Here is a 26,553-nt window from a genome sequence, read left to right as displayed (position 1 = left end):
AAATAGTGAAATTTTCTTCTCACCTTAGTTTAATGATTTCTTGTATCGATTTCTTTAAACTTTAGGAATACTTTGTAAAAAGGACAATTAATAATCAACATTTCTTACCACATGACTTTTTGATAAAAAGTTAAGTGAAAATTTAAACCAGTTTCCAGTTTAATAATAATCGAATGCTTTAGTTGTTTTTGAACCTATGGAAGATGAAATGATTTAGTTTTGGATGTCATTGGTTTGGTAGACCTGTTATCAGGTATCTTTCTAAGAATAAACATATTGGAAAATAATGTATTATCAAATAGACTGATTTAATCTTATATTTCCCAGTTAAATACATTAATATGGCCAACATGTTTTATCATCATATGCAATTGAATTTTCTGATGTGCACTTTGATGATCATTATCAGTCAGCTTTCTTAAAGGACTTAGGTATCTCAGTGGTATTCTGTTACTGAGCAGTGCAATCATTTGTGCAGCAGCTGGAAAAGGGACATATATTTCACAGGACTCCTCAGATCCATGACAAGAAATGCTCTGCTAGTGACCCATGAATAGGAAGCAGAAATCTTTAAAAAAGCTTTTCAAATTTACAAGCCTAATAACTTCCTTTTTGTTTATTTTTGTTTTAATGCTTACAGTAAATATCTACTTGGCTCTCTAACTTATATCTCTCTTTACCACCAAATCTAGGAATGCATGGCTTCTGTCTGTACAGTCAGTCCCACTGAACAATCTGAGGTCAGTCCTACCTTTGATCAGGCATCATTTCAAAAAACCACACGGGGAGCGGGTTGGGGTCAGGGTGGTGGTTTCACCATGTCGAACTTGCTGATGATCCAGCTCTAATCAGATGTCCAGATTCCACTACCTAGGCTTTTGCCTTTTAATTAAATCATGCCTTAAAACCAAATCCTAATAAATGGATTTCTGACCTGCCGCACGAGTTCTGGTTTCCTATACAGCAGGGTCCCCAGCCCCTGGGCCACTGACAGGTATCATTTGGTGGCCTGTTAGGAACTGGGCCGCACAGCAGGAGGCAAGGGAGCGAAGCTTCATCTGTATTTGCAGCCACTTCCCAGCGCTAGCATCACTGCCTCAGCTCCACCTCAGATCATCAGGCATTAGATTCTCATAGGAGCACGAACCCTATTGCACATACGAGGGATCTAGCTTGTGCACTCCTTATAAGAATCTAATGCCTGATGATCTGAGGTGGAGCTGAGGCAGTGATGCTAGTGCTGGGGAGCGGCTGCAAATACAGATTAACATTAGCAGAGAGGTTTGACTGCATAGAGACCGTAATAAATGAATTGCTCGTAGACTCATATCAAAACTCTATCAGTGAGTGGTAAGTGACAATTAAGCTGGATCTGGTGGCAGGCTTTATAATGGCAAGTGAGTTGATGTACTTCAGTTGTATAGCTGCGTCTGGTAGCATCTGATTTTGCATTATGGTAAGTTGTAAATTATTTCATTACATATTACAATGTAATAATAATAGAAATAAAGTCCACAAAAAATGTAATAATGTGCTTGAATCATCCCAAAACCATCCTCCCCAACCCAGTCCATCGAAAAATTGTTTTCCACAAAACTGGCCCCTGGTGCCAAAAAAGTTAGGACTGCTGCTGTACAGAGCTCCAATTCCTCCATGACTACAACCTTGCCTAGTCTCCAGGTCTTCCAAGAAATATAACCTGACTCTCTCCCATAGTCTGATTCCCATCTCTATGCTGTGAGGTTTCCAATGCGTCTGCCACATGGATGATCATCGTAACCAATATCTAAGTAGGACTTTACCTTTGACAAACCACCCTCTTATTTTTTTATACGTCCTTTTTTATACATCAAATATAGTTAGATAAGCATAGTGGTTTAATTTAATAATTTAATTACAGAGAATCTAAGGCTCAGAAGGATTAAACTACTCAGATTCCCCAAGCTAGTAAATGATCAGTGATGTGAAATCAGGTCTTCTGAACATAAATTCAGTACTGTTTTTCTTAGCCCTCCCTATGTGTCAGATTTCACAGAAATTCTAGCACCTCTGCTTGAACTTCTTTCTTGCTTGCTGCTGGGATTTTCTCTAAGACACTCTACTCTCCAGATCAGACTTGGTCTTACCCATTTTGCCTATCCTCCTTGCACAGAACTCATAAGAAAGAGGGGGAGAGGGAGGAGAAGGAGGAGGAAGAAGAAAAGAGGCTCTTTAAAATGTTTTATTGTCTCATTATATCTGAATTGAATTAAAGTACAGTCACAAAAGATAGATACATTGAGACTAGGAAGAACAATTCACCCAAAATATAAATTTATCTTATAAATAACTTTCTCTTCTTTTTTGACCACTCCTCTGTAATTGTTTATTCTAAGGTGAGAGAGGGTCGCCCCTATCACATTTCAGTTATTTTTCAGTTTTCATTTCTTCGCCTCTATGCCATCATTAATTCCTTCTCTGTGATGCAATCCTTTTTGTTTCCTTGGTCATGTCTCAAGTTCACATCCTTAGGGAAGGAGTGTGGAAGAGTGGGAACTAGGAAACAGTATCTAAGTACGAATCCTGGCACCAGCTTCTAGGATGCTGGCATTCAGAGAGCAGACTGGCTATTACCCTGAAGTAGGTCAGACCCTGTGACATGTCCAAACATCACATCTTCTTTTCAATAAGAGGGAGATAATAGTTGCTTCCCTTATATTTTTTCCAAGTGAGACATTCTTAACTGTATTTGGAAATAAAATGCCCTACAATGGAGAGTACTAATATTATTACTTTTTACATCTTACATTTTCCAAGTGTTTTTGCATGTTATTTTATACTTAGAAATTTGATACTTGGAGAACTTAAGTAATTATTCCAAGGGTGCAGAGTTAGAGTAGAAACTGGAACCAAATTGCCTATATTCTTATCCTCACTCTTTCTACTATACACATTTATTATTATCTTGACTGTGGATTACAATCACCAGGAGCCTTGCTACACCCATTTCCTCCTTTATTTTTATGAGCAATAGCTAAAGACCACTTCCATAAAAATACTTGTTATGGGTCTCTGTTCTCCTATTCAGCGTGTCTAACTGTGTGCATGGTGGTTTGGGTAAAGGAGGTATCTTGCACTTAACAGATGCTCAAAAGGATCAGAGGTGGAAAAAAATTAGAGAAGAAAGAAAGGCTGGCTGCCTGATACTCATTGGCTCCACTGCTGAGTACAATAGCTACTAGCCACATGTGGCTACTGAGTACTTGAAATGTGACTAGTCCAAACTGAGATGTTATAAGGATGTAATACACACCAGATTAATGTGTATATCTTTGTATGAAAACGTATGTAAAATTTCTTGATGATTTTAGATTGATTATATATTTTAGATATATTGGCTTAAATAATATATTATCTGTTTATTTAATTAATAACATTAATTTTACAGGTAAAATTTAATGTGACTACTAGAAAATTTAAAATTACACATGGCTTGCATTCTATTTCTGTTGGACAACACTGCTCTTAGGCATTGATTCACCATCTTCTATTTCTCAGTTGCTTGTTTCCTTCTTGGTGTCTTTGCTCATATAATTTCTTCTACTTAAATTCAAGTTTCTTCCTTTATAACTTAGTTTGTTACAAAGTTTGACCCCATTCAATTAATCGACTTATACTTAAAACCAAGCACCATTACAATACTAATTTTCACACAAAATATGAATTATTCTGTTTCTTGTTGCTAAAAAGAAGCCCCACTCTTCATGAAATTTCAAAGATAATGCCTTCTTTACATTGTTCTAAGACACCCAGTATAGCTATCAGAGTTTATTGAAATGGACTTGAATGTTATCCTGCAGACTTATAGAGTTATTAGCCTAGAAACAGCTCCACTAACCCTTCTGGTCAAATGGACTCATTGCCAGGTATACTAGGTGCTCTTAGTAACAAAATGTAAATTAAAAAGAAAACAAAATTTCTTTTACTGACATTCTTTTCAGCCAAAATCTCTTTTTCCTGTTTTATTACTACAGTTACCACCTGCCTGAAATCTTGGCTCCTAGTCTTCCCATCAGTTCCATCCTGAATCCCACTATTCACTCAATCTTCCTAGAATGCCACTATTTTCATGTCAAATTTTACTGAAAGTCTTCAATGGCTCCAAATAGCCTAGAGTAATAATTCTTACCTGGCTTTACTGAACCACATGATTTTGCTCATCTTCAAGTTAACATTTCTTGAACCAGAGCAGCAATTCTATGCTCTCTTTATCATATTCAGTCTTTTTCCTACTTTCTCGAACATATGGAATACAGTTATAATAACTGTAATGTTTTTATCTACTAATTCTCTCACCTATGTTATTTCTAGGTCAGTTTTGATTGATTGACTTTTCTTCTTATTTTAAGCTATATTTTCCCATTTCTTTGAATGCCTGGTAATTTCTAATTGGATGCCAGACATCGTGGATTTTAGTTTGTTGGTTGCTGATATGTTTGTTTTCCTGTAAATAGTTTTGAGCTTTGTTCTGAATGCAATTAAGTTAGTTGAAAACTGATTCTTTTGATTCAGATTTTTAAGCTTTGTTAGGAAGAACAAGCACAGCACTTAATCTAAGGCTAATTTTCCCCACTACTGAAGTAAAACCCTTGTGAGTATTCTTTCTGGTGTCCCATGAAGTATATGAGGTCTTCCATCCTGGCTTGAAGAAACAGAAACTATTTCTGGTGAGCTCTGAGGAGTTTTCCTCTAATCTTTTGGGTGGTCCTTTCCTTACAGACAAGAGCCAATCACTACTTGAAGATTTGAGGGAGAAGTCTCTGTAAACCTCCAGAGTTCTCTATCTGAGCAGCTCTCTCCTTTCTTGGCCACCTCAGACTCCTTGCTACATTTTCTTAACTGAAGAAGGTTGCTAGGCATGGTCTGTAAATTCCCTGTGCCCCAGCCTGGAAATTTTCTAAATAGTAAGCTGCAACAGTCATGGAGCTCACCTTGTTTGTTTCCAGTATCTGAAGGATCATTGCCCTTCATTTCTTATTGACTGATGACTAGGAAACCATTGTATCACATTTTCTGTGAATTTGTTGTTTTAGGTGAGAGAGTAAATCTACTCTCTGTTTTTTCATCTTGGTAGAAGCAGAATTTCAGTCAAAAGACTTATATTACAGTTTATTTGAAAAAAAAATGTACTTGCCTTCTAAAAGAATATTTGAAAAATCTAGAATAAAATTAACTCCTTAGCTAGACAGGCAAAGCTTTTCACAATCTGCCGTTAGTCTAAATTATAAATTTATTGCCCTGTTGTAGGAAGAATGACTAAATATAGCATGTATATTTCCACCTCTCTATTTACAGGTTTTCAATGCTGTCAACATAACATTGTCTTCTTGGCTACTGTCCTCTTATCTGATCCTCTATTTTGGTCATTCCGACTTAATATAATCATTTTAATTGTGTTTATCTCATCTTACCAACAAGATTATATGCTCTTTTAAGATGGTAACTATGTCTGATACTTCTATATTTTTCCTGAAAGCTTAGCACAAAGACTGGGCAATGAGTGAGTGGGCACTCAACATATGTTTGTAATTTATCTAATGAAATACTGAATAGCCCGACGGGAGGAGCCTAGAGTTTTATTCTTGCTCATCTTAATCAGCAACACACAAATTACTGTATGACAGAATAAAAATAGGCTATGATATAATTTCTGAGTAATCATGATAGGACATCATAAATGTAGTCAGCCTACTTTTAAAATATCCAGACAGATGGTAAAACATTCTGTGTTATTTATTCTCTGTGCTCTGTGTCCAGTCCAACACCACCAATATCTCACTCCCCTTTTCTCAGACACCGGGGGGTTATGGTGCTGAAATTTTCTACTATATCAGGTTTCTTCTCTGTACCTGGTGGGACGGAGTATGTTGTGTCACCTTCTCTATTTTCAGTGACACAAAACCTGCATGAATTCTAATTATTTACTGAGAGTAATTGTCTGTGGTACCAATCCAGAAACAAGAGCCACAACGGTTAAGAGCATGGCCTCTGGTGTCAGACTGCCTGACTTTGAGTACTAGTTTTTTCAGTATATTAGCACTGTGACCTTGTGCAGTCATTTCTCCTCCCCAAGCCTCAATTCCTCACCTATAAACATGAGAGGATGATAGTACCCATCTCACAGAGTCTTGTAGGAACTTAGATCTTGCCACACTCATGGGAGTTTAATGCTTTTGAATTAAATTGAAAGATAGCTCGTAAATCCTAAATTGAGTCACTGTTTTTTATAGACAAAATTCCTTACCATATTGTTCCAAACCTGTGGCAATGACTGAGTGCAGGAAGACAAAGACACACAGCCATTATCCCTGTTTTTATGTGTCTGTGAGCTCAACTTGTTTTCACCAAGAGGACTATTGCAAGAAGTTTAAGATCCAAAGAAATTCATGATACTTTATGTCTGCCTATTAGTATTGCCAGGGTATGGCCATTCTTAATTGGTGAGAAACTAAATAAAATCTACTCATGTATGCCGCAATATAATTACAGTCATTTTATAATAATAAGCATTGCTATTTATTGAATACCTCCTCTATTCCAGGTAATGAATAGATATTATTTAAAATTAAGGTCTTATGATGTAGGTATAATGTGGATGAGAAAGCTAAGGCACAGAAAGAATCCTTGGTCCTGGTTAGATACGAAGAGAGTTAGAATTCACACTCAGGCAGCCTGACTTCAGAGCCCATCACTTAATCTCTATGCTTTTCTGATGAGCCAAGATAAGATTTTATTTATGGTGACTTATTTGTCTGACCCCAGATTGGCCTGGCTAGTGGAGATACTGAGAAGTTTTGAGACATGATCAACACAAAATAGGAATCATGGAAATGCATTCCAGATATTACTTGGGGGTGGGATAGGTAATGATTTTTAAAAGAAATAATTAAAAGCTATTTAGAATAACATAAATTGTCTCAAAAAACATAGGCTCTACAGCTGAGAGTCCTTTTCAAATTCTTTGTGACTGAGATAAGTGCGCCAGACCAATCCTGTCCTCACCTCGTTCCTCAGCCATGTATGTGACTAATGTTCATAAAATCAAGGTTTCTGATTTATAATCTGGCATGGATCAGATGGGCTGCAATTTATGACCAGACGTCAGCTAGACCCTTCTACAAGAGAAAACAAATATGAGTGAGTGTAAATAATATGTGTTAATATATGGATATTTAAAAATCGATCCTAATTTTAAGTAGATAGAATATGTTAGAAAAGTGGTCCCCAAACTTTTTGGCACCAGGGACCAGTGTTCCTATGAGAATAATGCCTGATGATCTGAGGTAGAGCTGAGGCGACGATGCTAGCGCTGGGGAGTGGCTGTAAATACAAATGAAGCTTTGCTTGCCCACCACTGACCTCTTGCTGTGTGGCCCAGTTCATAACAGGCCACGGAGTGGTACCGGTCCCCGGACCAGGGGTTGGGGACCTCTGTGCTAGAGGATAGAGGGAGAGAAAGAAAGAGTCTAAAATAAAAATTACTGGAAAACATAATCATTATAGATATTATTGCTCTGTTTCAAATAATTGGTAATGGGTCTCAACGCAGTGCTGAAAAGTTCTGCTCAAGAGCATGAGCTTCTGGAGGGCAGGGACCTGCCTTTTTCACCAGCGTTCACCCCACACCTGGCACAAAGTCCAGTGCGCGGCTGCCCAGTCTGACCAATCATGGCTGGAAATAAGTGAAAAGATCAAAAAGCATTAACCTCACAAGTGAGAGGGCAGAGTGAGGAGAAGGGAGCAGAACAGGGAACAATTTTAGACTTGACAATTTTACTATCTTCAGTTTACTGAGGACAAGTAAAAGTTCCACAAAGAAGTCTGCCTCACAGCTGCAAAATCAGGCAGCCCGATTTGCATGATTTATAATTTTAACAATCTTGTTGGTGGCATGAATTGATTAATAAAGTGCTACCTGGAGAGTTTGTTTATCAAAGCATCACTGCATAAGAGTCTAGCTTTATTGGCCCATTTTATGCTTTTGGGTTCAGTGTCAGTCATGAGGGAGGAAGTCATTTTGCTGAAAGACAGGCCCAGAAGTTTCCAGAAATTGTGGAATTGTAAATGAGCCTCTCAGATCAGATATTTCTTTTTCTTCCTTTCCTCTTCCTTCTCTGTCTCTTCCTTGTTATTACTATTAGAAATGATCAAAGAATAAAATCAAAAGACACATGTCTGCCTATCATGTGTCCCTAATTCTAATTTTCGAACTTTAATAACACAGATATTTTATTTCAAAACTAGAGACCTGATTTCCTCAGAAAGTGTGAATTATTTTTAATATACAGCAAGCATTGGTGAAATATATTTTGAAATTTATCTGAAGTTCAAAAGGCAGCCAGATAACAAACCCACTTTATAAACCATGCATCTGTTTTGCATCTATCTTTACTTCTTAAAGATAAAACTTATTACATTATTTTGCAACGTGCAATCTTACTGAAAATAGGCTAGACATGAGAGCATCTAAAGAGAAGTTATTCCTTTGAATCTAGCCACTCATTAAAAAACACACAGCAGCATTAACACTCTAGCTGAAAAAAAATTTTTTTTTCCTTAGTGGGTTTTTTCTTTAATCTTTTACCAGTCTCACAAAGGAAGTTTCTAGATTGTTGAGAACATCAGGCATACAGGATGAGCAATTGATAAAACTGAGCAATGGATAGAAAAATAAAATCTCTCCTTTATGCGGTGATGCTAGGTCGCTTGTGGTTGGTAGTAATTTTCCAAATAAGGAAGTATTATCTGCTAAAATAACTGTTCCACTGGCTAGAGAAGAAAATGGTGATCGGAGTGGCTGTGTTGGACGAACGAGGTTAGGGATAGTCAGTGAGCTCTGGAAAACTTTTAGAAGTGAGTTCAGTTATTTATTCATCATTTATTTGTCTGTTAGAATAATATAAATTCTTCATAAAAGGTATATTTATTTTCCAAAATCATTAGTGTCTCAGCTAATTCTTGTTTTGAAATTTGTGGTGAGATTTCCTCCATCTTCCAGTGTATTGGAACCCCCAAATTTTAGCTGAGCACAAGGCCACCTGAAATAAAAACTGTTTTATGTAGTCTCTCTTCACTAGTGGCCAGCAAAATGTAAGCATCCTTTGCAACTAAGTGTAATTAAGTTCTTGTTAGTGTGGTGTTAATGTGACATAAATGGAAATGATCAACAATTTCTGGAAAAAAAATCTTTAAAGGGCATGGCCCATCTTTTTTTCTTCCTCTTCTCAACTGGAAAGGGACAAAATGGATGGATCTCTAACAGAATTTTGAATCATGAATTGGTCTGGGGAATGGAAGTCATGCACAGTAGACCATCAAGAAAGAAACCTGATTCCTTATATTGTGGTATACATACAAGCCTTGGTTTAACTCCTTCCAGACTTTATGATAGCAATAAACTTCTATCTTATTTGAGTTGTTATTTTGGAGTTTCCTCTTCCTCACTCGTTCATTTACAAAGGGCAGTTTTGTTGTCGTTCCCCTTGGCAACTAATACTGGGACTACCAAGAAATACTGACTAAATATAACCATTTATAATCCTCCAAAGCTAGACAAAAAAATTAGTAGTTATAAAAAGAAAAGATAGATATATTTATATCAAAATATAAGACAAATGTTACTATAAACAAATTTAGGGGGAAAATGATATGGTAAATTTTAATAATACAGATGACTTTAGATATAGTAAGGCTGTCTGTGGCATTCTTTGGATGTTGCTTTTCTAAAATAAATTTCTCACGTCAGCTTTTAAAAATTCCCAATTACAAACTTAATAGAAAAAACAAATACCCCATAAAAATAGGCAAAATAAGCAAGCAGAATAAACATCTCAGACAAGAATCCGTTCAAATGACTGATAAGCATTTGAAAAGATGCTCAAATTTTTTAATAGGGAAATTAAATTAAAATTACAATACGGTATTACTTTATACCTATCAGTGTCAGAAACTAAAAAGAATGAGAATGTCAATTATTTTCAATAATGCAGGAAAAAGAATACTTTTATCCATGGCTAGTAAAATTGTTGCTGCTGCCTTTTTGGAAAGCAATCTGGCACTATCTATTAAAATTTTAAATGCATTTTCTCTGACTTAACATTTCCACTCCTGGGACACTTTTCCCAAAGAAATAAAACTATGAGTAATGACGCATGTACAAGGACTCCAGTTACAGTTTTCATAATGGTAAAAAACAAAAAAACCCAGAAACTTCAGTGAGGGAATTATCAAATAAACTATGGTACATTTACACTGTAGAATATCATACAGCCATTAAAATGATAAATTAGAGTTCTGTCAGTTGGTTTGGCAGGTGTTGAATGATATATTATAGAGTGTGAAAAGCAAGACATGGAGACCTATATATATTGATCCCATTTTGTTAAACAACCAATATCAAAGTGTAATATATTTTCATGTCTACATAAGCATATAGGCATGGAGAAAATATCAAAAGAATTCTAAATTGTTAACTGTGGTACCATTTTATAATTCTCATTTAAATACCACAATAACTTTTTTACTAATTCTTTCTCATAAGTTTTTTATCTTATTTTCTAACAAACGTGAAATCACCACTATGTATCCACACATCAAGTCCTTTCACAAATGTGCTCATCCTCAAATCACAAAGTTAGACATGGGAAAGGAAGACAGTGGGCACCCTGGAACTAAGAGGATTCAAAAGTTTCTTTCTTCTTTGTAAACCTGTAGCAAACCTGTAGCAAACCTGTATGGAAGACTTTTTCCTTCCCTCCATCCTCTAATATACTCTAACGTCTCTTATGACATTGACTCTTCTATCTAAGTTGGAACAGAAGAACATAACTTGTAAATTGTGCTTAAAAGCAACATCATGTAAATTTGAGGCTCTCGAATGCTCTAGTAAAAACCATTTAGTATGTAGTCAATGTAGTCAATGCTGCAAAACATTTCATCTTCAGCATTTGCTATTGTAAGAGCTGAAATTTGACCTTTGGTTCTGTATATTAGAGTACTTGATCAACTACATTTTAAGTAGAATGATTTATGATCACCAATATACAGCACATCTTCAAAGGAGTTTCTATATCGGTCACTTTAATTTTATTGTCTAGTCAGTCAATTTATCTACAAGATTTGATCATTCGAATATAGGTTAGCTCTTACCTGCTTTACTTATTTAAGACATGGCTTACTTTACATTAAGGCCCATGTTTTGATCCTCATTATCTATTCAATCCAGAGGACAAGTAACCCTGCCTCACACTACAGCAGGTCCTCAAAGTCCTTTCAGTTCAGTGTCATTGTGTTATAATGTTGATGAGATGTGGTAAGAATTTAACTCTTGCTTATATCAATTAGCCTATGGTAAAATTGATTTTGCTAAAAATCATGGAATCTTATCAATGACGTTAAATGAGAAATCATTGGACTGGTGTTATAATAAAATATCACAGACCAAATTTGAATCTCTAGGGCTGCCACATCTTCTACCCTGTAGATTTGTGACCTAAGCCACATCAGCAATATCCTGATTCTGCTCTTGCTCTTTCTTGGAATTTTTTTTTAATAGAGTCTAACATGTACCTTCTCCCCACCACATACACCTCCTCTTGTTCTCCACCACCTGCCCTCAGAGTCTACTGGTACACATCTCTCCTCCTGACCATTCAAAATCGAAAGAGGTTTATTACTTTTAAGAACTGGCTCGTATTTATTCCAAATTAGATCCCTCTAAAAACCTAATCTGGTTAGTTTCCTCTGCATTTGGACATTTTGAATCCTCAGAGCTCTTTGAAATGCAAATTAAACAGTTTTGTCTGCTTTATCTGGACTGATTCTTTTTAAAAAGTCTAAACACAACAATACAATCGTGCTCAAGCCCTAAGCACATATGAAAAATGGCCCAAAGGTCAAATGGACAGCTTTAATGTCTATTTCCTACAAACTGAAAGCCAGCCAGGGTATTTCTGGTGATATTTCTGGTGCTTCATCTCATATCGCCTGGGATTCTGTGAGGTTACTGCTGACTGGCAGTTTACCCATTCTAATTAAATTGCATTCCTGTAAGAAGCAACAAGGATCATCTCAATTAGGCTGCCATATTGGCTCATGTTAGCATAACTGATTAGTTATAATTATGCAGTACTTGCTTCAGCATTCATTACTATCCCATTTCTCCCCACAATACTGCTGTAATAGGTTTCAGTATAGATGTCTCTCTATTCTCTTCTCTCCCCGCTCCTCCCCAATGGGAAATGGTGAATTAATTGGTTTGGAGGAAGAGTCATGCAGGACTAGCCCATCAGTACTGAAAACTGATTGCATGAGATGTTTCCTGCAACCAAAAGAGTTCCACCTTTTTATATCACTTCCCAAGTTACTTTAAACATAGTTTAGAGAGTCCTTTGCTTCAGGGAGACACTTTCAGGTTTTGCAAAAGGATTTCAAGTCCTGGAAAAGTGATTCAAAGCCAAGGGCTTTGACCGGATGTTTCCCCTTTTATTGTAATTGGTTAGCTGTTTTCTTCACTTAGACTGCCGCAAAAGAAAATTCTCTGGTTGCTAGAAGAAGCAAATAGCGATGAATTTCCTTAGATAGAAAGGACACTTTTTAAAGTAATACTTTTAAGGGGAAGAAATTAAAGAATGTTATCAGAATTATGAGCTAATATTGTATATCATAAAGGTTACAGGAATTGATTTTAGACCCTAACATTCTAGACTCAAATCTTGTCTCCAAAATTTCTACTTTATCATCTCTGTTTCCTCATTTGTAAAATGGGAATAATAAAAGTTCTGTCTTCTAAGGTTGTTGTGAGGCTTAATGAACATATGCAAAGTGCTTAGAACAGTGCTTGGAACATAGTAAACCCTTAATTTTATATTCCTTCTGAATATTCCTATAATGGCCTAAATAAATTGTAATCAATTAATATTAACTGTTTCCTTGGCAATGTGGAAAGTGTTGAGACCCTTAACTTAATTATTCAAAATCACTGGGAGAGAGAGCTCTAGAGCTCAAGACTCTAAAATTGATGCCAATAGAGAGGGTGTTGCTGCTTTTCTTATTAATATTGTCTGATCCTATTATGCAGCAAGCATTTAGAGAATGAGTTAAATTAGTCTGTGAATTTGGGTTATAGAAATGGAATAGTTTTCTGGAATCTCACACTCTTGCCTCAGAGACATTTTGAGTGCCAAATCCAGATCCATGGGTTCAGTTTCTCAAAAACCAGAAGACAAATTTAGAAACAATGGCAAAATTGACTGAGATTGTCACCATTGACTTTAAAGTATATAAAGACTTGATTCAGCACTGGTCTGCTCATTTTCTTTGCTGTTTCCAAGGTAGGTTTTAATCTTTCCCTTTCCATCAAGATATTGAATGACGGGTATGAAAGACAATTTGCTATTTTTACTAATTTTTTTCAAATGAGGGTTATCCATTATATGAAATGAAATATTTTAAGGAAAAAAACAACAACAACAACAATGTATTTGTAGAACAGAATCATTCTGAGGTAAGAATTTTAACTTTTATTTTATAATCTCTTGGAGAATGTATGTTCACGATTGCACTTAACCTACTGAAAATAATTTGTTGACAAGTCTTGTCTCCTATTAGACGTAAAACTTGAGAGTAGAAGCCATATATTAATTATTCCGGTATCCCAAGTATTTTGCCAGTTCTTGGCACTTATTTGTTATTCAAAAAGTGCAACCAGTTTTGTTGAAATTAATTGAACTTGAATATATAATTCTCCATTTTCATTTTAGATAGGTATATCTTTGAATGTCTATCATGTGAAGATGTTGATTATAATTGTATGTAGTTAAAATTCATGTAATTATCCTGGGTTAATGTCATATCATCCAGAAAAATACAAAAACAATGAGAATAAAATAAAAAAATACCTTGGCTTTATATTATGCATCATCTTTTAGAATCACTAAATATATCTAATTCTTATCATTCGTGTTAAATAATATCCCCAGTGATTCTAAACTAGATGTTAAGTTATTATGCAGATCATGGGTCAATGACTCTAAGGCATATTTTACTAGATTGTGACAATGTTCCATTCCATATAGTATTCTCTGTGGTGTTAAATTGTAGGAGAGTGTTATTTTCCTTTAACTCTAAAGCACAAAGATATAACTCCCAATCTTGGTTTTCTTTAGTTCTTGTTCATAGATCTATCATAAGTTTTTTTTTTTTTTTTTTTTCCTATACTCTGCTCAAAACTGTCAATACTTAAATCCTGGCTCCACCATCATTGGTGAACTTGGGCCAATCATTTATTTTGCTGGCCTTTTTTATACCCACCTCTAAATTAAGGAGAACTGAGATAGCTGATATTAACGAACTTTTAGTTCTTAAACTCCATGGATTCAAAATTTTAGGATAAACTATTTAAATTTTTCCCTGCAAGTTCAGTTTTCTTGGTATAAGCAACCAGTTGATTTTTGTCCTCATATACTTTTGAAGCATAGACCTAGATTTTCATTTCTCATCCAACTTAGAGAATGAGATGGTGATCTCACATTATCTGTAAGGACATGTTGCATCTTGGTTAGAATCTTTTCTAATGAAGAACATGATCCCTCCTAAGCTTGAGCTCAGCCAGGAGATAATATAGCATCTTTCTTAGGAGCATGAACTCAGAAGGCAAACTAATTGGGTCTGTTTGTTGTTTCATTCCCTGCTCTGTGCAAGGGACTGGAGTCCGCTCTGAATGTTGTAGACCTAGTCCCTGCCCTAAGGTCACTTATGCTTAATTAGGAAGATGTACAATTAATAATAATAATAATATAGAATAAAGATTATCATGATACAATTAATAAATGGCTCTAAGAATGCATGTAAGAGAGCCTCAACCTAGAGAACACCAACTTGTAGAAATATTGCTGAATAGTGACACAAGGAATGATTAGGAATTAGCAGGGGTACGGACAGGGCTAAATGTTCCAAGGGAAGGTCACATGTTATGTGAATACCCAGAGGTCAGAGAGTGCTCTTGGCCCCTACTAGTAGTACACCAGCCAGGTCATGCCTGGGGATGAGAGAGTAAGGGGTGAGGACATCATGCAGGCCAGAGAGTGAAGAGCTGTGTAGGCCCTGTTAACATTTTGAGCTTTGTCTTAAGTAAAATGTGGAAAGGTTTTAAATAGATAATATGACTATGTTCCCATATATGTAGCCTCATGCTAGATTGGCTGCTGTCAAGAGATCAATTAAGAGAGTAAAGCAATAAACCAGGAGAGACATGGTGATGTCATTGACCAGGGTGCTGTCGGAGGAATGGAAAGATGTGGATGGTTCTGAGAGATATTTAGATAAAGAGTCAGCAGAGCCTGGCACATAATTGGCTGTGAAGGTGAAGGGAGAAATAGGAATCAAGGATCACTTTCACATATCTGGATTCCAAAGCAGAGACACCACTTTCTACCTCACCAAGTCTCAGTGGCTTTATATAATGTGGGTTATTATATATGTCTCTCAAAGAGCTGCTGTGACTTTAAAAGAGTTATTATATATAAAGCAGTTAACCCAATGCCTGGTGTACACTAAATCCTTAGAATTGGTAACTATTATTCTTATAAAATACTGTTGGTACTGACTCTATAGGTATCATTTCAGTGACACTTGAGATTCCTTCCTTTGAGTTGCAAATGATTATTTAAAAAATACAATTATAGGCAAGCAGATCATGCCTCCATGATCTATGTCATCTTGTGGATGGCTCTATCCCAGCATTTCTCATGTCAATTATAAGAGCTGATACACATCCCTGCAGCCCAACTCCTACTAGAGCAGGAACTTCTTGAGGTCTTATTGCTTTTTTAACCTATAGAGCCTAAGAGAGCATACTCAAAAGTGGACACATGCCAGAATTTATTCAGAAGTTTTCCTCTGGGTAAATAGCAAGTAGCTGCATGCAGAGAACTTGAGGTTTGATCAGAGACTGGAAGATGGGAAGAAAAATAGATAGTCTTGGACAGGATAGGAGGGCCACTGGAAACTAGAAGAGAGGGACCAATGGAAGGAGGGAGCTGAAGAGAAATGTCACTGATATCTACTATGTTAAACTGGGGTGGGCCTTTGATTAGTTAATGAACACGGTGGTTGCGGGGGGGCGAAGGGGGGGACGGCGGAAACAGGATGGTATCCCAGAACCAGAAAGTAGATTAGAGTGAAAAGTAAGTATTGTTAGGGTTTGCCTTTAGGAGATCATTGGAGGAACAGTTTTTGTGGAATGATACGAGGAAAAGTCAAATCAAAAAGGGCTGAGGAGAGACCCAGAGGTGGGAGAGCAGAATCCAAGACTGTGAACTAGATTGCCTCTGGGCCTGGAATTGTCATCATAATCACTCTTTGCGATGAGTGTTTCACATAATCAATAATTTGCTCAACACTCTTGATTTGCAATTTGATTCAATTCAATTCAAGGTTTTAACATTTCCCTTTTAAGGAGATAAACCTATTTAATGGTCTTGCTTTTATAGAAAGCTAAAGTGCATATAAATAAATAAAAAGCACATTTGTAGCTGTTTAAGGAGTAATAGATTTATGCATAAAGACTAAACTATTAGGAGTTTTCTACTGAGTAAACCTGACTGAGTTGAGGCATATAACAGATTATCCCAGCAGCATGAATATTAGGAGACATCAGCATCATTTGTCTACCCAGTAGTGCCCCTAATTAAGAGCATCTTGAGGCATTTCCCCAGATTCATGATGTTCACTGGGCCTTGTAACTAGATGTATCTCACTTACAGCCTTGAGACACATATTCCAGCATGTTGGGAATCATTTAAGTGCTTGATAATTCTCCCCTTCCTCTGTTGACATTTGGATAAATCCATTCTCATTTTCAGGAACTTTGTCTCCAATTTTAGTAAAGGAAGAGGCTTTGTCAAGAAATTCTTAGTGTTTGTTTACTCAGAGGACTATTAATATTTCCTCTTATTACTTGCATCATGGTTTCCCAGCAGTGGAAGCCTTTGAAAGTAAACATGCATAATAACTTAACTTGATGAAGAACTCAAGTGAATCTAATCAATTATGATGAAACCAACTTGAAAACTGTTGGGGTTGCTAACATGAAAATAATTTAACACTTTTAACAATTTACTTAATAGGCCTTGATGAGTTTCTGCTTACAGTTAAGATACGAGAATGCCAAGGTGGTATGAATTTCAAAGGCAGTCTCTGCATCCCCTCCTTCCAGAAATTTATTGTCTGGCCCTGATTGAAAAACATAAAATCGACTAGTGATGGATTCACTGTGACCTGCAGCAGTGAGAGGTCTAGAATCACTGTCATTTCCCAGGATAGACACTGCCTAAGTAAACGATAGTCTAACCTCCACCTACCCAGCTACAGTTGTCACTTTGCAAATTTCCCTCCTTACTTCCCAAAGCCGTTGTCCTCTAGCATGGTTTTGCACATCTCAGATTCACTAAGCAATTTAGAAATCAAAGCTACCCTCCTGCATATTTAACACAGCATTTAGACTGAACAAATGTTTGTTGAATGGTAATAAGAGTAGTTAACACTGATTGAAATTTTACTATGCACCAGACATGGTGCTGACTTTTACTTACATAAATCTTCACATCATCCTAGAAAAAAATAAGAACCTGTATTAAGTCAAAGATTGGGACATAATATTTTCATTAAGAATATATTTTTTTATGTCAAAAGCAGAAACTCACTCAAGATAATTTAAAGTTGAAGGGAAAATGGAAATTTATTGGAGGGTTATTGAAAGATCTTAAAGAAACCAAGGGCAGCAGTTGAATCTAGGTCTTAAGAGGTGCTCTAACCAGGAACGCTTTTTGAAATATAAGCAAGCAATCTTTCTCTCTCTCTTTCTCTAATGCTATCTCTCCTCATTCTTGTGACTCCCTCTTGATTAATGCTTCTACTACTTGCCCTGCATTGGTACCACTTGACCACACCACAATGCCAAACTCAATCTATCACTTCATTTAAACAAAAAGCCCAGACTGAGAATAGCACCTAAGTCCCAAATCTGTTCCGGAGAAAGACATTCTGATTGTCCCTGGTAGGATCAAGTACTTGCACCTGGTGTAATCAGCTGGGCCAGGACACCATTGTCACCTTACAGACATGATAACTTGTAATTCATACCTGCAGGTGATGGCAAGTACTTCTCATAGAAGTGTGTGGACTTAGTGGGCACTCCAAACCATCTGCTAAAAGTAGATGAGAATTTGATAATTAAAGCATCAATAGAACTTGGCGATCAACTGAATGTGGGTGAGAAAGAGAAAGAGAAATTAGAGACGACTCCCAGGTTTCTATGTTGGTAGATGACGAGGGTCTAAGATGGGAACCCTTTCACTGAAGTGACAAGCAGAAGATGATGAGGGAAGGAAGGAGCCTGTGAAAGAACAATGCAAGGAAAAGGCCTCTCGCGTCAAGGAAAACCTAACCAACCCTAAGGTTTTAGCTGAGTGGTGAGCTGGAGCCAGCTGCACAAGCTAACCTGTGCCCTGGCTTCCACAGTTCCCCCTGGGCTGCCTCATCGTGACCTCTGCCACATGACCAGCACCACTCTTCCCCAGGGTGCAGAAATTTTTCTCTACAAACTTGCCTAAAGTGTAGCCATATTTCAAGACAGAAGGAGCTCCCTCCCACCCTCAACCCCCTCATACCCAATTCAGTCCCAAGCTATTGCTCTAAAAGAGCAAATAGTGTGTTTATCCTGCCCATCATTGTACTCCTCGAATCAGGAATTACAGATGGGCAATAAATATATACTTAATAAGAGAATAAATGGATATTTTCAAAAGCTTTTTATAAAATACTTGGGGAGAGGCAGACCACAAGAATACAATCAGCATAAAAATAACATTTTCAAACTAGAGATTTTATTCTTAAAATAACTCAATGCTCTAGACTTAACAGTAAGGTATCCAGCTTGTCCTAATCTGCCTGGGACTTTCTTGGTTTTAGTACCAAAAGTCCCAAACCTTGGGAAAGGCTTCAGTCCCCAGCCACCTGGAATGCTTGGTCCCCAGGTTCTTGTTACTGCTCACATGACAGGCATTAATTTATTTCCTATCAAGGACAGCTAGATTTGGACCAACATGATCTTTTCCAGGCCAAGGTGAAAAGCTCACATCTCAACTCTCCCTTCCAGATAAGGCCTTCCCATTCCTTGCCTTTACCTTGTCAGCTGGATAACTAAGATACATTTATTTCTGGAAATTCCATCATGTCAATGCAAATGGAAGAGTAGCGGTTTACATATTTATTTACTCAGTCCCTAAAAAAGCGTATGCTAGAGCAGAACATGGGGATTTATTTGGCTGTACTACAAACCGAATGCCAAAACACATAAGTATCTGAGGCCTCTCTCTGAGTTCAACTTTCTGATAGTAATGTTGTCTAAGTACCCTGTGAATAATGGGTACCAGTAATCTGGACTTCGAAGTTATCCAAAAGGTCTGTCTTCATCACCAATTTATAAATTGTTGTTCCAACTCATCAATTCTTTTATGAGTGGGGTGTCCATCGGTCCCTATTTGCTTGGGGGCATTATCAGATTATATCTGTTGTCCTGGTTTAATTGTTAATAGCGCCCCCTTTCACTCTCAAATGTGTCCCGGTATGAAAGAAATATGTTCAGGTTTGGATAATAAATAATAAGGTTTCCACACTTATGAGTGTAGCTACGTGACTCCTGGAGCCTAATCGTCTCAGTTGAACTGACAAATCAAGCTCCTGAATGTTCAAAGGAAGCCTAGGCCCAGACGCGAGGTATTCACAGCAGCATGCAGACAACCCTTCCTTATTTCTTCCTCTCCTCTCCCACCCTTCCCGCCCGGCTCCCTTCTCTCTTCTGCTTCTTCAATATATTTACTAGCAGATAAAAGTTCACAACAGATCTCAGAATCCTTTGACAAAAAATGTGCCAAAATACCAGTCTCAAATTTAATTTCTTCTCAATATATAGATTCATTTATCCTTCTAAAAGAACTACCTTTGCTTCTGTATTCATCTATTTTTCTCTATCATGATTAAAATATATTCCTGTTTATTTTGCTGGCAAGGTTAATTTGTTTACTTCTTTTGGGAATTTTGGCTCTTTCATTTTCTTCGTTAAGGTGTTGATATAACTCTGCTGTGACAAGTGTGTTATTCTAAAAAGTTCTAAAGCCATGTGTGCAACTCGAAACTAAAGGGACCCAGAGGATAGTAGGGGCATTGGGTTAATGGATGCAGGAGGAGGACACGGAGGAAAGAAGATTCTGATCCTTCCTTTGCTCAGGTGGGTCCTTCTCTTGGCCTCAGCTACCTACTCCAGGCAGTTGCCAGGTCCTCTGTACTCCTGGCATGTGCAGTTTTCTCCTGTCTAGGGCTGCCTTCTGCACATACTGTTTCCTGTATACCTTTAAATATGCTAAGTGGTCCAGACTAGCAAAGAGAGTTACACAGCTGTGTGCTCTATGTTTTGATGTGATCTTTTATCCTTGAATGTTATAATAAGAACTACTTTTAAAAATCTGTTAATTATGAAAGTACATGTGCATGCTAAAAATTTAAACAGATCGGAATGGTACGAAGTGAACTGTAACTGTCTCCTTCTCCCATCCATATCCTGTTCCTGCTTCCTAGATACCCATTTCTTAGGGATTCTTCCAGGAAATTTGTATACACATATGCACACACACGTAGAGACACACATACACATTTATTAATATCTTCTATATCCAAAATCTATTTCCTGAGCCCTTCTGTCTACTGAGTGCAAGCCACCAGGAAGCCACATATAGTGGAGGGGGAGGATACAGTTCAGTTCTCCCACAAGTACAGACTCACGACTTGTCTCCCTGACTACGGCTTCTCCCTGTTCCAATCCACCCTGAATTTGCTGCCAGAGCCATTTTCCTAAAATACTGCTTTCCTCGTGTCTCTGCCCAGAGTCTATAATGCTTCTTGCAGCCTTTTTCTAAATGTCCCTGCCTAACTTTCAGAGTTTTCCTTTGTGTTGCTCCATTCTATCTATTCAAGTGTTTATTATTATTATTATTATTAATTATTATTCCTAAATCAGCATATTCACCGGCAGAAAGTTCAGTTTCATCTTTTTCTCCTGGGAAAGGCTACCCTCAGTGCCGTGTCTGGGCTTTTGCTCCTGTGCTTCTCTCAAATACCTTTTCTCCTCTCTGACTCAGGAAATGTCGCTATAGATTATAACTAGTCCTTGCATTGTGTAGGTGAGGAAACTGAACCTACAAGTCGCATGCCTATTTCCTAGAAGAGAAAAAATGATCTCTTAGACTGGACCACTAGTCTTTGCTTTAACCCACACTCTTAGATCCCAGAGGTGGTGTCACTGGACACATCCAAGTGACCATGAAGAAAAGAGTAGATCAATGCAAGGAAATACATTACTTTATTAGGTGTGTTAATTGTCACCCACATGTGAAATAGACAGTTCATTCTGGAGGGGCTGGACCACGGCTCAGTCCTCGAGTGGGGCACCAGAGCTAAGCAAACTTGGCAAGTCTTCCTCTACCTTCTCCATCTATAAATGGGGCTAATAACACTCGCAGTGCAAACTTGAGCAGAGAGGGAAAAGCCTTAGTTTTTTTCTTTTTTTTGTCAGAGAGGATGACCTCTCATTTCAGATCATGATGGCCCACATGACATTTCTTTTCCTCCATGTTACCAAATGTAAAGTGTGCAGATTAAAGATAAAATAAGTAAAGTTTTGGTATCGAATGAACACTGAATGAATTTAGCCCTGATGATTCGCTCAACAAACAGTCCCTCCAAGCCTAGAAACGTGCCATTTGAGCCCACGAATTCCTTTACTCACACCCGCTCACTCCTTTTACCACACAACCTGCTTCCTGCCTGCGGCACGTGCTTCCCCACTGCTGTGCTTGGCCAGCCTCCTAAATGTCTGTCTGCCAGTGGTTTTGTACACCATCTGCTTTCAGATACTCATCTCTGCCAGGATACTCACCTTTTCATTCTTTTACTCTCTAATGTTGATCATCTGTCTAAATAACTTTCTCCCCTCTGTCACCATCACCTGACTATGATGTTCCATCTACTTGATTGCATCTAGATACCTGTAAGCCCTTCCTCCACTGCTAGCAAGGGACCTAGTGCTCACAACTTGACATTACTCTATCTGTCTCGTTCTGCCACCTGCCAAGGTCAGAGTACTGTGGTTCACAACTACATTATGACCTTTATGTTTCTAGAAACTTTTATCTTGGTGGGCCTCATTCTTCACAAAAATGTTAAAAATCAGATTTTACAACTGTGCTGGTATAAAGACTAATTAATAAAATGCAGGCTTGATTCATTATTATATATAATACCATTTTTTTCTTCTAATTTTACTCTTTCTTCTTTCTTTTTTTTTTTTAATGCGAGACAATCCTTGACCTCACAGATTGCAAGGACCTTGTCAGTTTACAATCCCTTATTTTTTTATTTTTTTATTTTTTATGCCTACAGCACCTGGTCTTCCTAGGTGGTCTCCCATCCAAGTACTAACCAGGCCTGACCCTGCTTAGCTTCCGAGATCAGATGGGATCAGGCTTGTTCAGGGTAGCCGTAGACTTCTTCTGATTTTAAAAGACATTAAAATTAAAATATTTTCATGGGCTCCTAAGGATATCTGGGCCCTAGGCACTTTGCCTTCTGTGCCTAGTGGACAAGTTGGCCCCGCCAGAGTCAGATGTCCTGGAGTCCAATTTTGTCATAAACTTGAGACATGGCAGAGAAAGAGGAAGAAGAGAGGTAGTTAAAAAGAAGACGTAACACTTTTTAGTCCATCTATAGTGAATGGTTTCTTTTTAATGCCTGTTGCCTCATTTCCCCTTTTCCCCCTGTACCTATCTTCTGCAGAGTGAATCCTTTCAGCTCACTTTTAGGCCTAAGCCTTTTTGGGTGGATCACTTTAAGAAGGATGGATCTGTCAGAGCTTGGAGAGGCTGCAACCTTCCTCAGAACAAGTGAAGTGGAGCTCCTTCCGTTACAGGCTACGGCCTTGGATGGTAAGACTTGTAGTGGCTGCTAGTGTCACTTTATTTTACTGATTCCAGGTGGCAACTGAGATATTTGATTGGTTGAGAAGAGTCGCCAGGTCTGGAGTCTAACTTATTTGCTTGGGATGTAATCTGCCTCTATGAATCTCTGACCGAGCAATAGAGGAACTCAGAGTGTCCAGGGTAGGAATGGAGGCTTGCAGAGAATAAGGGAGGACCTGGGAGGCAGCCCAAGCCCATGCTCTCCTGGCTTGGTGCCAAGAAAAGTTTACTCTTCCAGGAAGTGATATTATAATGCAGACACCCCCAGTAGTAGCCCCAGATAAAGGCTTTCTCAGAAGTCTCTTAGTTGTCAGTGAATGCTATAGCAGAGAGAGGGGCCTGAGGCTTAGACTGTAGCTGGAGTTTGTACACTGTAAATGAGAAATAAGGAAAAGACTGAGGAAGGCAGGAGAAATAGAAGTCGTCTCTGATCTTCTTCAGAATTTACTAATGTTGGAACTTTGCCCTCTGGCTGTCTTCTAGGTCAGCAGGGTCACTCAGCCAACACTAACAAAAGATAATTGGGAGACTTGCTCCTCCTGATTAATAATTTCTTGGTAGTTACAGGGAAAAACAAAGGTTAATGAGGATTTAGCCTTGAGATAAAGGCTAAGTGCTACATGAAAATCTCTAAATAAATCATATATTTTCCCCTCTCTCTTGGCCATTTTCCGAATTTCAGTTAATTGGAAATTTGGAGTCAGATTCACAGTGTGATCTAGCACCAAGCCACCTCCATATCTTAATTCTAAAATTATTCAACAGTGCACCATAAATACAGACTGAATATTGTTCTAGTACTCAGAATTAGTCAACATTAGGCTTTAATATGACCAATTAGAATTCAAGCCAGTTATGTAGGACATTATATTTCCATCATAGACTGGCCCTGGATCAGTTCCCAGTTTCAAGTCGTTGGGTTTCATTACTGTGATTGGATTTTAGAGTAGCTAATTATAATCCATCAAATAAAATACAATAACAGAACTATCCCCGAGGTCAGAACCGGTCATGCAGACGCTTATCGCAGGTGGTTTAGATAACAAGGGACAAGACTGGATTTGTGCCAGGGAGAAAGTCAAAATCGGGCCAAAGCATTAGAGATAATTGGATGATACATTTAGTAGACTCAGCACTGTAAATAATTACTTAAAATATATTGACCACATAATTTATTATTATTATTATTTATTTTTATTTTTTAATTTTTGGCCAAATAATTCTTCTTCATAGAAATGCACTAGCAGCAGAAAGAGACTCACCTACAGTTTTTCATCCTCCTGGGCTAGTGGACAATAGAATATTTTTTTTGGTCTTGGGCTAACCAAAAGCAGTGTGATAAGGGTATTTGACATGTAGTCTTGGGTTCAAATTCCCTGTCCTTGATCCTCTCTAGCTGTGTAATTAGAGCAAATCACTTCTCCTTACTGTGCCTTGGTTTCCTCATTCTGCCAAATGGGATACTAATCCTTGCTCTGCCTACTTTCTTCCATGAGGACCAAATGAGACAATAAATGTGAAGAACAAATACAATGCATTATTATAATACAATTATTATAATTGCTGGGTATCAGAAAGGAAGTATGTTAGAGATAAAGACATCATTCCAAAGCCAAATCTAGGTGATTTTTATATTAGGACAGGTAAATAATCTACCTAAAATAACTACAAAACTAAATATACTATTACTCCAATTTTGAGCAGTATTATAGAAAAAAGACTTGAAAGAAATGCTTCAGATAGTTAAAAGTGTTATCTCTGAGTTCCATCACTGGTGATTTAAAAAAAAATTCTTTATACATTCCTCTACTGTTTAAGTTTTCTCCAATAAACATGCTACCTTTATATTGGAAAAGATATTTAATCACCTAAATATATGAAATTGTATGGGCAAACCGCCTGAATTTACAGATGAAAAAACTAAGGCCCAAAAATATGAGGCCATTCTTTATATCTTGTTACTAGCAAAGCCAGAAATAAAATCCAGGTGGCCTGACTCAGATCCATTGCTGTCTACATATCTGTCTCTGCAATTATTCATGAATGCAAAAAATTAAGTTAGCTGAGTTCATTTACTTCATCTTCAAAAACATCCCCATTAGGGGCTGGGCCTTAGATAGGAAAGGGTTTCCAAAAATTCTTCTCTCTCACTGTTTCCAGGGGTGACGAAAGAAATTGCTAATCATGAGGCAGGTGTTAAATCCAGTCCTTGAGAGAAAATTTGGAGGAAAAAAGGCTGAGCATGTAAGATAGAGGAAGCATGTTGTAAAGGAAGGGCTCTGATTTAAGGAGGTAGATGATCTAATTCCTAGTCAGTATTCTAATGACTGCCACTAATGAGCTGTGTGTCTACGGACATCTCTCTTAATCTCTTTTCTCAGGTTCCTTTTCTAAAAAAAGGCGGGGGTGGGGGGGTGGGTAGGGGAATCTGTGCCAGGTGATATCCATGTTTTTTTTTTTCAAGTGATAACGTTTAGTTTTAAATGCGGTGTATTTGCCTTAAATACACAAAATGTGGGTGAAATGGGTGCTTTTCATAAACAAGCCTATTTTCATAGACATGACACAAAGCAAAATCCAGTTTTGCAAAATGAGACCAAAAGAATAAATACAATGCAAACTCAGTATTTAGAATGCAAAAGACAAGTAGGAGTAAATGCAAAATCAGTCAGATAAGAATACAGAAATCCTCTTGCCTAGCAGTTTTAGTGGCAAATTGGTTGTAATCAGGGAAATGGGGAAAGGAGCCAGTGTAAATGGTGATGTCAAGATGGTGAGCAACAAAATTCTTTGCAGAGACAAGCATGGTGGAAGAAGGCGGGTGAATGTGCCCCAAATTCACCTCCTTCTTACACACTCTGTCCCCAGGTCCATCTCCCAACCTCTGGAGAGAGCATCTGGTGGGAGCCCTGTCTGGCAGCAATGAGGCCTCTCGCGCTTTTGTGATTCACGTATTAGGGTGGTGGTGACAAAGTTGGTGTTACCATCAGTGGTTGCAGCAGGCTTTCTCTGAACCTGTGTGCATCTCCTAGCCACGGGTTCATATTTTTCCTCTCCCCACCAAATGCTTTCCTCTCCCCTTCCTGTTATCTACTTGAGGAGCTGTGACAAGGGATTTTTGTGAGCTTTTGGTAAGACTCGCTTTCCTTTAAATGTATGTTTCTTATTCATCTTCCCTGGCTATTTGCCTTAGGTGGGAGAGAAGTTGAGAAGGTTCTTGAGAAGGAGAGGTCAGAGAAGCTGCCTTAGGTGTTCATAAGAGTTCTGGCTCATTTAATCAGAAACCCTTTGTTGAATGTGGAGAGCTGCTTTCCTTAGCGATGGGTCAGGGAATGAGGAGTCTGAGGAGAGAAAAATAATATATGGGAAAAAAATAACACGAACCAGTTATGTTTCATGACAAAGGTAACCTATATTCTTTCTCCTCAATCCTCCTTCCTCCAAT

At 37.7% G+C, this 26,553-nt stretch overlaps 1 protein-coding gene and 1 pseudogene across 1 annotated transcript in view; one reads left to right on the top strand and one right to left on the bottom strand.

Moving 5' to 3' along the window:
- Positions 1-22,524: 22,524 nt before the first annotated feature.
- LOC112485269 lies at positions 22,525-22,638 on the bottom strand (annotated as a pseudogene).
- Positions 22,639-22,792: 154 nt separating this feature from the next.
- Positions 22,793-26,553, top strand: part of MYH15 (myosin heavy chain 15) — a 123,208-nt gene continuing 119,447 nt past the window's right edge. Inside the window, 2 exon segments of the mRNA XM_015594958.1 lie at positions 22,793-22,818; positions 22,927-23,075. Of these exon segments, the coding sequence (XP_015450444.1) occupies positions 22,793-22,818; positions 22,927-23,075 (175 nt within the window).

This window comes from Pteropus alecto, unplaced genomic scaffold (genome assembly GCF_000325575.1).
Source record: "Pteropus alecto unplaced genomic scaffold, ASM32557v1 scaffold270, whole genome shotgun sequence".
Lineage (NCBI taxonomy): Eukaryota > Metazoa > Chordata > Mammalia > Chiroptera > Pteropodidae > Pteropus > Pteropus alecto.
Note: the sequence above shows the minus strand (reverse complement) of the source record. Positions and strands in the feature narration are given on the sequence as shown.